Raw genomic sequence first — 12685 nt, 5'->3', positions numbered from 1 at the left:
GAGTGAGTCTGAAATTGAGGGTCTCTGAAAGACAGTATTGTCTGAAATCAATTTGCATCTTATTGTAACAGCCTGTCCCTCTAAGGGTGCCTCCTGCAGACCAGTTCTAGAGAGTTCCAGCACCCACGTGTAGGTGTCGCTGCTATAGTATTGAAGAAGAAACCTGTCACCTTCCATTGCGAGGGACAGCTGTGACCTCCTGTTTGCTGAACCTCCTGTTAGCTCTGACACCGTTTGCTTGCTCTGCTGTGACAGATGCTCCTGGAAACTCTTTCCTCCATCCTCATCATTCCTTACTTCTCCTTGGCCCTCCAGTAATTTATGTTTGTTTCTGGCAAAGCCTTAGATGGGTCTTGTGGTTTGAATTTGGGCTCTTTGGAACAACTCAAGTGTGTGTTTTTTTTTTTTTTAAAGATTTTATTTATTTATTTGACAGAGAGAAATTACAAGTAGGCAGAGAGGCAGGCAGAGAGAGAGGGAGGAAGCAGGCTCCCTGCTGAGCAGAGAGCCCGATGCGGGACTCGATCCCAGGACCCTGAGATCATGACCTGAGCCGAAGGCAGCGGCTCAACCCACTGAGCCACCCAGGCGCCCAAGGAACAACTCAAGTGTGTTTTAATGACCCCGCCCTTCTTGTTCCGTTTCCTATGTGGTCTCTGGCCTTGACATTCACACCCCCAACTCCAAAAGGTAACTCCCAGGTGATCCTGAAGGCCCGTGGGGTCAGCACAGTCGCCGCCTGCTCTCCTGACACAGCCGACTGAGTTCAGTGCCTCCTTCTGCCCTTAAGATTCCCAAGATTCTCCTTCTCCACACCGCAGGCTGAGGTCAGTGAGTGAAACCCTCAGGTGCCAGGTGCACCGGGACTTAGGGAGTCCTCACTAAAGTGTGGCTGGTTCTGAGATTCTGCACAGGGATGCGCAATCATTTTGACGCTCCCTGATGTCTCTTTGAGATACCCGTTCTGAAAAATGTGTCCCCTGTGTTGCATTACACACTAAAACCGCATGGGCACTCTGATGACCAAGGATTGAGCGGGTTATCCCAGCAAGCTTCTCTAAGCTTGTACTGGTCACCTCCTACCTCCTGGCCATTTCACTGGGCACTTTCCACAGGATGGTCTCATCACTCTTCTGAGCATCTGCAAGGATGGGTCCTCTTGCTCTCCATTTTACAGATAAACTGAGGCATGGAGAATTGAGAGGAAATTCTGGAAGATGTCGCTCCTTCTTTGAGCCCACAAACCTAAGTGAGATCCCAGTAGGCAACAGGCATTACTTACCTGCTTGGAAGTACAAAGATGAGTAGCAGGGAAGCCATCCTTCACAGTCCCGCCCGTGGGCACTGATGCATGGCTGGTGTGGTGTTTCCCTGCTCTTTTGTTATCTCACTGGATCCTCCCAGGTGGTAACTCGTACCCACTTTAGAGATGAATAAACAGACTCAGAGAGGCAAGAGATTTGCATAGGGTCTCAGGCCAAAGCAGAAGGCAGAGCAAGAGTGTCTGATCTGTGCTTTTCTCTACCCTCATCCTGTAAACCTTGGCCTTCCCACCAGGGGAGGGGGGTTCCTATGCCAGCAGCCCTACCGCTGCACTGGGATAAGATTCAGGGGTGGTTAGAGAACGCTCCCAGCAGGGGTGCCTCCTGAGTGAGTCTGGAGGAATGAGAATCCCCATTCCACCCCTTCCATGTGGGCTTTGTCACTCTGAGGGTAGCATGAAACAGGAAGAGAAACCATGTGATCTGTGGAGACCACCGGCAGCCTCACACCCACCAGCACCACCTTGTCTCCGCAGCAGGGCCCGCAGCTGGGATTGGGGGGGGGGCATTCGGATTCTGGGACTTGGGGTTGGGGCTGCTCGAGGCTGCTCACAGTCTCACCAATGGCGGAAAAATGAGGCAGGCAGGGAGCCCGGGAAGCAAACACTTTCCCTTTTGATCTCGGCCACCGTGCTCTGCCCAGAGTCAGTGCCACTCCCGTTCCTCCCTGTCCTTTGTGGTGGCAAAAATGTGTCTAGTGTCCAGTCTTATCTTTTTCTGTCTCTCTATTATTTCAATCATTTCTGAAACTCCAAGAATGTTGCTGACGGAGACATGTTCTTGCCAAGTGTGTCCTGTTCGGCTCCTTGTGTTCTGCTCCTTCCTTTTGCTTCTCCTTCCCGAGACAGAGGTGTTTCTAAATAAGTATATGACAGAGATTTGTCTTCAAACCTCCAGCCAAATGCATGCTGTAGGCTCATTACCAGCCTGACAAATATCTCTGCTCTGGCATGAAGGATTGTCCTTTGGGTCATCATGACCCATCAGTGACAGCGAGAACAAAGGGGAAAACAGACACAGAGATCCAGCAGCCGAGAGAGCCTGGCATGTCCACATGGATCAGGAGCGGCCCAGCACAGAGGGGCAGCAGATGGACGGCAGGTCGGGGAAGGGAGTGGCTGCCGCCGTAAGGTGGGGATTTATCCTGAAGGACATAGGGACTCCATCCCACGGTGGTGACCATTATACCCTAATTATCAGCAGGAAAGTCACTTGGCAAGTTTTAGTGGTGACTGCACTGGTCTGTCTTATCCGTCAGGCTCATCCCAGGGCATGCATGACAGCTGTGAAGTACAAAGCAAACGAAAATTCTCTGGGGAGTGGGGTGTGGAGGAAACCGCAGAAGTCGGGGCAGGAGGTGGTCGGGTCGGGGGCTGTTTTCACCCTTCACACCTGGGCAGAGATGTGCACAGCCCTGGGCCACCAGCAGAGATGCGGCTCTCTGCATTGGTGTGTGGTAGTCGTGAGGACCTTTCTGGCTTCCAGGGATGGAGACACTTTTAACGGGCTTCACACGGGAAGAAAGGAATTCAGTGGTTGCCATAACTTGCCCTTGCAGAAGTGGAACCTTCTTTGGGGATGCTGGGGTCCCACAATCCAGCTCAGTCAGGAAACCTGTTCTCCATCCCTCCTCTCTTTATGGACCCACCTCTCCAAAGAGTGGAAACACAGCCGTGGGGGACCACGGACTCCCTGACTTCCGCATGCAGCCAGCCAGAGAGTGCGTTTTGGCCATCGCCTCTAGCTGGGAAGCCTCACGGAGAGCTTTATCACCCAGGGCACATATCTGTTCCTCTGTGGACCCGTTGTCATGGCTGGAGTGTCAGCACAGAAGTGTACGTCTTGTGGGTCTGCTGCCGGATGTGGGGAGGGTTGTTGGGCAGACGCACCCAGTCAATATGCGGCTTCCTTTGGGAATTTGAGGAAAGCCGTGGGCCCTCTGCTCAGGAAGATGCACCTGGACACAGATGTTTGTAGGTAGGTACCAAAGCTTACCTGACCCCCCAGTTGAGAGCTGAAATTAGGGAAGCAGGACAGTGACACACGGCAAGCCCAGGCCTTGCTAACAGACGTGCGAGGCACTCTGGGCTCTCAGCCTTCCCCTGCCTTTGCTTTTTTCAGGCCAACGAGATGCTGTTCTGTGGGCGGAAGCTCACCGCCCAGGAGGCGTGCAGCCGGGGACTTGTGTCCCAGGTCTTCTGGCCAACCACGTTCAGCCAGGAGGTCATGCTGCGGGTCAAGGAGATGGCCTCCTGCAGCGCAGTGGTGAGTTCCTGTGTCTTTGTGTGCTTGTCCTTGCAACAGACCCATTTTACAGATGAGGGTAATGAGGCTGAGAGGGACCAACTGACTTGCCAAAGGTCATGCAGGGTGTGTGTAAGACCATAAATGCCTCCTCTCGGGGCCGAGAGCTTACATCCGGGGACGAACAGTCGGCATTCATAGAGATTCCCCCGACATGGCCAGCCTGAAAACCTCACAGAAGAGATTTACACCCTGGGGTAGAGCACGTTGCCTTAAAAGAAAGTCCCAGACAGACACACACAGAAGCACAAAACATCTGTAGTTTTCAAAGAATATGAGAAACAAAGGCACATGAGGACAAAGGGTGTTAAACCATCCTGGAGATGAGAGAAACCAGGGCACGCCGACCTCACATTTCATTTCCACCCACCGAGTGTGCAGCACATGTGAGCATCGCCGTTTGACTCCGAAGGCACATCGGAACATGGATAAATAAAAACGCCGCTGCGGAGGCGCCAGATTTTAATTAAGTGTCGATTTTATCTCCGAAAGTCACTCTGGGCGCGGTGTGGGAAATCCTGTCGGAAGGGGGAGCAAAGGCCGCTCCTGGAGCCGCAGGGCTGGTCTAGGAAATGAGAAAGGTGACTTGGGAGAATAGTGTTGGGGTGTTGGGGGGTGTCTCTGTCTGTGCTTTGAAGTCAGGGACGTGCTGGGCTGGATTTATGGGGTCAGACCCGTGAGTGTCCCTTCTCTCTGTCTGCGCTAAACCCCTACCCGCAATGTCCCCGCTGCCATGTCTCTGCCCCTCCCCGCCACCTCCACCTGCCAATGCCTCTCCCAGTTTGCCTCATCAGCCTGGACTGGGCACCTACTGTGTGTAAGCTCCACCCCCAGGAAACCTGACCGTGCCTGGGATGCTGATGGTGATGGAGAGGTGACGGGCCTGCCGTCGGTGATCACGTATTATGAGCCACGAGCTCTGCCGATCTCTGTACGAGGACTGTCTTTTCATCTTCCTGCTAACTGCTGTGACCCACTCGTCCCACTTTGCTTGGGACTCTCCTGCTTTTAGCACTGGGAATCCCACGTCTGGGACTCCCCCTGGCCCTGGGCGAACAGAGACGGTTGGTGAGCCTAGGATCAGCTGCACAGAGAAGCCCGCAGACGTTCTAAGCTGAGGGCACGTGAGCGCGAAAACTCTGGGGAGTTCCGGCCATGGCCCGTGGTGGTGGGAGGGACATTCACGTTGAAAAGGAAGGCAGGAGAAAGGCCTCAAAGCTCCATCGAGGAGTCTGGTGTTTGGGCAGTGCGGGTGCTCAGGCGAGCCAGCTGTAGAAGAAACACTGCAAGGCAGTCTTTGCTGTCTACAGTGGTGACTTCAGGAGCTTTGGGGTGAGTCGCTCGAGAAAGGACTCTGCGACCTGGGAGCCGGTGTTCTTTGGGGCACCTCTTGTGAGGCGGGACGTGACCTTGGTCTGCCGGCCCATTCTCACTCCCCTTGGCTGCCAGCCCAGGCCGAGGAGGAAGAGCCCAGCTTCGTTCTGGCGTGCAGGAGCCAGGGAGCCCTTGTCTTACGTTTTCCGCTTGAGAACACCTTGGGAGAGCGTGAAGCGAAGCCTTGACGTCGGCAGAGGGGCTGGAGGCCAGTGGGAGGATGGAGGATGCTCGGGTGCCTCAGTGTCCCCCACCCAGCGTCTGCGGCAGAGCAGGGCAGCGCCCCTCTCCCCAGCCAGGTCAGCCACACATGCCGAGCAGCACGGGCGCCTTTCTCCTCGGAGCTCACGCCCTTGGCCGTAGCGTGCAGATAAAAACACCGCCTCCGTGTGGGACTCCCGTGAGGACGGAAGGAAAGAGGGCAGGGAAAGTGCTTCTCCTTCTGCAGCAGCGCTGCTGTCACTGCGATCAGTCCCGCCGTCACTGCGATCAGTCCCTTGCTGTTCCTCGTGCGTGGGATGATTTTTACTGTGGCTACATTATTACTGCCATGCCCCTAATATCACTGCTCTTGTTGCGGTGTTGCTGCCGTAATACTCTAGTATCATCCCCACCACGTTACTGACGTTCCCAGCGTTACTGCTGCTGTGATACCGCAGCGTTATTACTGCTGTCGCCACCGCAATTACTGCAATTTTTCATCTTCCCGACTGCAGTGATGGCCGGCGTTCTTGCTGCTGCTCTTACTGCTAAAGCCCAAGCAAGAGGCACTCTTGGTGGGGTAAGTCCTCTGGCTACTCTGACGGCCATCACTCCGTTCTCTTACTCTGTGATGCCACCCGTCCTAAGTTAGGCCTCATTGTCACCGTGGCGCAGGTCATCAGAGTGAAGCATGGGAGGTGAAAGCGTTGCTTCCCAAACTTTTGCATGACGCCCATAGAAAATGATTCTGAGTTTATGTCACCCTTCGGTCCAGGACAAAACTCTTGTGGTCGGGGGTAACACGGGCCCCACTCCGCCATGCCGGGGACCGAGGCCTCAACCCCTTGGCATGCCTGGAAGCCCATTCCTGGCATTGCTGGGGACACGGGCCTGGCAAGTTCTAGAAGACAGCAGGCAGTCTCCTGTGGCTTTGGACTTCGGAAGGTGAGCTGGTGCCTCCTAGGCCAAGTCCGTTCTTCTGGAGCAGAGCCCCTGGGGCTGGCTAACGAGGCTTATGCGTTTCCCTTCAGGTGTTGGAAGAGTCGAAATGCCTCGTTCGGAGCTTCCTGAAGTCTGTGCTGGAAGGTGTGAACGAGAAAGAATGCCTCATGCTCAAGCAGCTGTGGAGCTCCTCCAAGGGCCTGGACTCCCTGTTCAGCTACCTGCAGGACAAGATTTACGAAGTCTGAAGAGCCCTGCCCACCCACCCCAGCGCTCGAGGGCACCGGACTTCCAGCCTGGCCCTGCGCTTCCGAAAGCCGAGCACGGTGTGCGCCGGCTAGGGAGCTCGTCAAGGTGTCTCTCTTGTGTCCATTTCCTCCTGTCCTTTGGTTGCTCCGCATTGGTTTGATTTCGTATAACAGATGGGAAACGCAGCACACTCGGCCTCCCCCGTGGCTCCCCGCCCCACCCCCGCCCCTGCACTGGCCAGAGAGCTATCGAGGGCTATATCTTCCCAGGCCTCTGCCAGACGCTGTTGTCCTCACCCCACTCGCTGAAATGCACCATCCCGGTCCAGGAAGGGGAAGGTCAGTTTTCCCCTTCCTTCTGACTCAGGCTGTGTCTACACAGTGCCTCTGCTTTGGAGACTTGGCTATAAGGCTCTCTCTGGTTAAGTGCAGGTCCGGTGACAGGGGACGATCAACTTAGGGAATTTCCAGACCGCCGAGCAAAACGGTTGTATAGAGCGAGCCTCAGTCTTCTCTCTGATGCAAATCTGTGTGACTTTTAGGGCTTGGTCTTAAAACCCAATTGAGTGATTTGCAAACCCAGATATTGTACGTTTAGGAATGTTTTTGTTAAATATCTATTTTTAAAACAATGTAAGTGGAAATTCTGATAATTTATGTGTATTATATGTAAAGCTAGTTTTACAAAAACATGAAATACTAGGAAATTTTTTTCTTTAATCAAACTTATTTAATTTATTTATTTTTGTTTATATATTATGATATCTGTCGTTGGCACAGATATTATTTTCATACTGCCCTGGACCAAATCCCATACAAGGTTCATGCTGTTTGGTGCATTCTAGCAATGAACCACGCAGAAATAAAATCCGGAGAGATGTAAATGGAAGGAACCCTGTGGATAAAAGGAATAGCTCTGCACCAGATCCTCCTCACGTAAAATGGTTCTCAGACATTTTATTATTCCATAATAATTGAATACCCATTCTTAGGAGAAATTATGGGAGAGTTTTCCCTTCACCTCTGCCTCCTTGAAGGAAATAAAGGGGCCTCCAACCTGAATGGTCCTGAGATATACCCAGTCCCAAATTCATGACGTCAGGAAGAGCTAACGGGTCCTGCCTAGGGATTGCATATTGTCTAGAGTGAGCCTTTTGTCTTTGGGGCAAATGTCTGAACTTGGATTTCAGAATCCATTTCTTCCATGTGGACCACTTTGTCTGGTTTTGGCCTTCCATATGAGGTCAGGGAAGAGCTCCCACTCTGCTGAGCCGTCAGTACGTCTCAATCATTACATGTCTAGAGGCAAAGACGATCTTTATTCTAGTCATTTACTTACATCAGGGAGAAATAACCAGGGATGAGGTCTCCTGTCCCAGGGCCCCTGGGCTGCATGGGGGACCCCAGCATCTGAATTTAGACCATCATCCCAAAGTCCATGAATCAGCTGCAGAGAAGGGGTGGGGGTTGGTTTGATGGTTTGAGTTGAGGAAGAGAAAGGTAGACCTCGGGTTTGGAGCAGAGGAATGACAGGAGCGTGTTCTGCATGAGGCTCAACCCTCCTGGGGGTCAGCAGATCCTAAGAGTGGTGGGGTGGTTCCGTGTCCGTCGCAGCCCCTGAGTATTCTCAGAGGCCTCTTTGCCTCCCTCTTCTCCTTCCCTGTGTGGTCGCCAGCCTGTCTTGGCCCTTGTTGGAGACAGTGAGTGGAGCAGGGAATGCTGGGCATGGTTGTGGGGAGGCTGTTGCCACAGTTTTCCATCTGCCCTGTGTTAGAAGAGCAGGTTGAGTGTCTACAGTAAGGCTGGACACGTGGTCCTGTAGACAGTGAAATGTGACATTCATCTGGGTGCGATCCCTAAGACGGCCTTGGCTCTCTCTCTAGAAAGCCCCTCTCCTTATGATCCTTCCCCATTGGAAGGATCTCCAACGATAGGGTAAGAATGTGAAACTGTTACTAGGATAGAATTCCTGCTGTTAATTTGTAGGTTCTGGTTATAACAGGAGGTGTTTTGAAAGACGGTCTATGTTTTGGTGGTTTCTACACAGTCAGTTCAAGGAAGATGTTCCACAAATTGGACAAAAGTAGGTTAAATCTGCTTGCTGCCGGGTAGATTGCATCACTGAATTCTCTACTTTCTGGATAGTTGCTTGATAATTTGGTGATGAAATCCAGGTAACTTTTAGCAAACCAACCTGGGATGGAAAATGCCAGACCTGTGGATGTGTCTGGGTTTACCCTAAGAGCTTTCTCGAAACAGGGGGCTCAGGCTTTCACTTTTTGTCTTTGGTCACAGCACCTTCTCCCCACCCATGGAATCCCTCCTCCCTTCTCTTCACTCCGCCTTGTCTCCAGCCCACCCTATGTCTGTCCCTTCCCAGAGCCTGGGCAGGGCTTTGAGGAACTGCCTGGTCTTGGCAGCCCAAGCCCAGAATTCACCTTGGCGTTGGAAGAACTTCTGTGGGTGGGAAGTGAGGGTACTTCCTCAGTGGAGGAACCTTGTAGGTAACCCACTCTTTGCTGTCCTGCATACCCCGCATTAGACTCCCCACCACCACCCCGCTCTAGCCCTGGGTGATTAGCACCCAGCGTCCTGTAATGGGGCCAGTGGAGTTAGCAGCCCCGTTCCAAGAGGACCCTGCAAACTTTGCCAAGGTGGTCAGAGCTGCCCCCCATTCGGAAACCACACACACAAACGATGATGTACCCACATATTCCTTCCTGCTTTTAAATAATGTCTGTAGGCAAAGACCATCAAGAATTACTCTCTGAGAATGAAATCGGACAGCTCCGAGAAGGTGGTAGAGAACTGATTTAAAACGTTCTACTTGTTCATTATAGATTAAACTAGGAGATGTTCTCTCTGAAGCATGATGATGTTTCTTCCATATGAAGTTTAGTATCAGGATGGAAAAATAATGATCAAAATGGACTCTGATCAATGCAACTGCAGCTCTGAATACCCACATTGAAAAAAGCCTTGACTGAATGCTGAATTGCATTTCCCATTAATTGTTGGTTCAAAAGATTTTGTAAACTTTTTTTAATTTGAAATTGAGTCCCTTTCATGCAATTTTCCAATCTAGTTTCTGTGGAAATTTTTTAAAGAGAAACAAATAGAAACATCTTCAAATCTTCCTAAGTGAATATTTAAAATGCAGAATTGCTTCTTTTCTGTGTTTCTGTATTCAGACACTTAGATCTGTTGTACATATTAGTTTAGACGCTCCTACTAATACACACAGTATTTAAGACTCTAAATGAGATTTCTTAAGTATTTTATTTTATTCTCTGTAAATGGTTTTGTATAATCTTTAAAAATCTACACTTTGCCTTTGTAGATATTTAAGGGAAACCATTTGGGGGTTGTCTTGCATGTATATTTTTGTTGTAGACAAGTGTTGCTCAGTTATTTCTGCAAATTTTGGTTGAAATGCTTACAGACTTTAATACAGTATATATTTTCAGAATATAAACTTTTGTATTTCTGTGGTAAGTTAGGATATGCGTTTTGGGCAATCTTTTCCATTAACATCACTTGTTCTTTTAAAAAATAGCATACTGGTTTGGTGCCAATGGGATTTATTTTATTTTTTCATTAGAATCTACTGATCTTACGTGGTTGGAGAACAGGTTAATTTTCTTTTTGTCAGAGTAATTGAGTTTGAAGTATAATTTGAAAATGTATTGAATTTGTGGATAAGCCTTACCATTAGGATCAGTAAAATTTCCAACCTTTGCAACTACGTATGTAGTTGAGGACCTCCCCATGAAGTCTCACTGTGTGGCAGTTGATAGAGTCTGTGAACAGAGCCTTAAGCTTGTTGCAAAAAAAGAAAAAAAAGAAAAAAAAAAGAAAAAAAAAGAAAAATAAAAGGGTAATACGGGTTGTTGTTTCTTCCAAGCAACATAAGCCATGTTGATGGACTCAATGCAGTCTGTGAGTCATGGCTGATGGGAAGAGTTTGGTTGAGCTGACGGCAGCAGGAGCCAGGTAGGCAGCTTGGTGATTGTCTTTGGTCATATGAATGGACCAAGGGCAGGTTTTCTGGAGCCCTCTTTGTACTATTCGCATGGTTTAGACATGGTCACAGGGAGGGCTGCTGGTCCACCATTTGTTCTGAACAAATGGCATTTCCTGCTCCTGACCTTGGCAGTTGACCCCGGGTCCCTCGTGGATGACCTGGTACCGGCCAGCCTGGCTGAGGTCAGCACTCCTTGAGAGGTGTTAACAAAGTTTACGTGTGAGTCTTGCTGTGTAGACAATCTGAAGTCAATTTCAGTTACGTAATCAGCATTCCTATGTGTCCTGAGTGTCTTATCAATGAACTATGTGTGTGAAGCCATACTTAAACCTGAGTTTAGCAGGGCAAAGGCAGACTAGATGAAGAACATCACGTCAGCTGAGGCTGTTCACCCAGGGCTGTTGTAGTGAGTCTAAGTCACGGGGCTTGTCGGTGGTGCACCCACTGTGTCTGGGATCTAATAAAACCAGCTAGGGTTTGGACTTAGATTTAAAAAAAAAATGATGATTCCTTTTAGTTGGTCACACTTCCCTAGCTACCAGCTGATTCTCCTTCCTATTGCTTTCAGGATGACTGGAGACCAGGGCTGTCGTGTGGCTAATGTCAGGTTATCTGAGTGCATCTCTAGTAAGTAAAGTCTACTGCCAGGGTGGAGATTGGCTTCCCAGGTCTACAGTGTGTGCGCAGCCCAAAGAACTGAGGTCTGGTCTGAAGCCTCAGCTAGTGTCTGTCCGGGCTGACCATGCCTCACTGGTCCAGCACCTGAGCTGATGCTGGCGCTCGCTCTTTCAGGGGACCCCGGGAAGTTGGGAGGGTATAGAGTGTTCCATCTGGTATTAAGTTTGTCCCTGTGCCATTAGTCCCAGCTGGAAGTCATTCGCTGATGTCCACGTTGACAGGATTGTGAAAATATTGCCTTTCATAAAACCAAGGACCAAAGAATTCCATTAATCCAACAAAGTGCGTGTTTCATAGACGGTGGGCTCATCCAGCCCGAGGTGTGCATTGCTTTAAGGCCCACAGAAGCTGCTTACTTCCACCAGCCTGGCTGGCCATGCAGACAGATTTGTTACCACCTTGAGAAGGCTCTGAAAGATGAGTTTCTCCCACTGAAAGTTGCTCTGTCAGGTGGGGGTTTCTGCTGTGCACTCCCAGCCTTTAACCATATCAGAAAAGGTAGAGGTCTGGCCACCTTCCAGATGACCTGACCCGTGTAGACTGTTCCATCTGAGTAGGACCTGTGTGAGTTTTAAACGTGTCTACACGGAGCAGCACCCCCCAGTTGCTAAATTCCCACCTCCTTTTGTTCTTCATGGACCCATTCCAATTCCTGTTTGGCATGAGAAGAATTTCCCTCAATTCTCACACCAAGGGATGCTCTATTTTTCATTCATGATGAAACCACCCATCTGTTAACTGGTTGAGAAATGATTGATGCTGAAGCAGTGGTGTTCTAGTGGTAAGGCTTATTACCAAACTTCTGATAATGAAGCAGGCTACCAAAAACTTACCCAGCCCACCCTGGGAGTGTGTGGATTTGATCGTGGGTGTTGCACACACACCAAAATCCAAGGAGACCTTTGCAAATTAGGCTACTCTTTTTCTTTTGCCAGGTTATCATGGGAGAGTCTTTAACTAGTTCTGAATATTTGTAAGTATGAGTACTTCATAGAATCATAAAAGCAGGTACAGCTGACCCTTTCTCACCACGTTGTAAATATTTCCCGAGACTGGGTGCAGTACTGAGGGATAATAATCTTCTGACTTATCAAATGCTGACTGTCTAGAGCAAATCGTACACTCTCTTTGTGAATGGTCCTGTAACGTGTATGAACACATTTCTGGGTGCCTTAGAAGTTGTATTTTTCATGTGTGCTAATATGCAGTATTTATACATTGTGAGAAGCTGCTTTGAATAAAAAGGTTGAAACTTCATCTGCATTTGCTTGTGTCCATAAAAGTCACAAACCTGTGGTTTCTGAACAGAGAAGCTTCTGGGCCCCCAGGGGGTTGATGCGTCTAGGTGGTGTCTGCGTTCGTGACTTGAGGCTTCAGGGGTTTGGGCTGGTCGCCACTGTGCGACAAGAGCATGACCCCAGAGGACTGTAGAATGGGGGCACCCAGGGAACTCTTTTTCAGGGGGGTTGGTATAAGCATTCATCCCTTCCCTGGTAGGTGGAAGGTTACTTGCACAGGGCTGCCTCCTCACCAAAGATAACCCCCCGTAGAGCTTGACCTGGCACGACCCTGGCTGCCATACTTGGCTAACC

At 50.1% G+C, this 12685-nt stretch overlaps 1 protein-coding gene across 1 annotated transcript in view; it reads left to right on the top strand.

Annotated features, from left to right (window-relative positions):
* CDYL2 (chromodomain Y like 2) overlaps nt 1-12350 on the top strand; it is a 165578-nt gene extending 153228 nt beyond the window's left edge. The window contains exons 6-7 of the mRNA XM_045076333.1: nt 3444-3587; nt 6233-12350. Of these exons, the coding sequence (XP_044932268.1) occupies nt 3444-3587; nt 6233-6391 (303 nt within the window). The 3' untranslated portion in view covers nt 6392-12350. The remainder of the gene's footprint in view (nt 1-3443; nt 3588-6232) is intronic.
* The last annotated feature ends 335 nt before the right edge of the window (nt 12351-12685 follow it).

Source organism: Mustela putorius, unplaced genomic scaffold (assembly GCF_011764305.1).
Source record: "Mustela putorius furo isolate JIRA1106 unplaced genomic scaffold, ASM1176430v1.1 tig00000174_pilon_pilon_pilon, whole genome shotgun sequence".
Lineage (NCBI taxonomy): Eukaryota > Metazoa > Chordata > Mammalia > Carnivora > Mustelidae > Mustela > Mustela putorius.
This window is presented reverse-complemented; position numbering and strand designations above follow the sequence as displayed.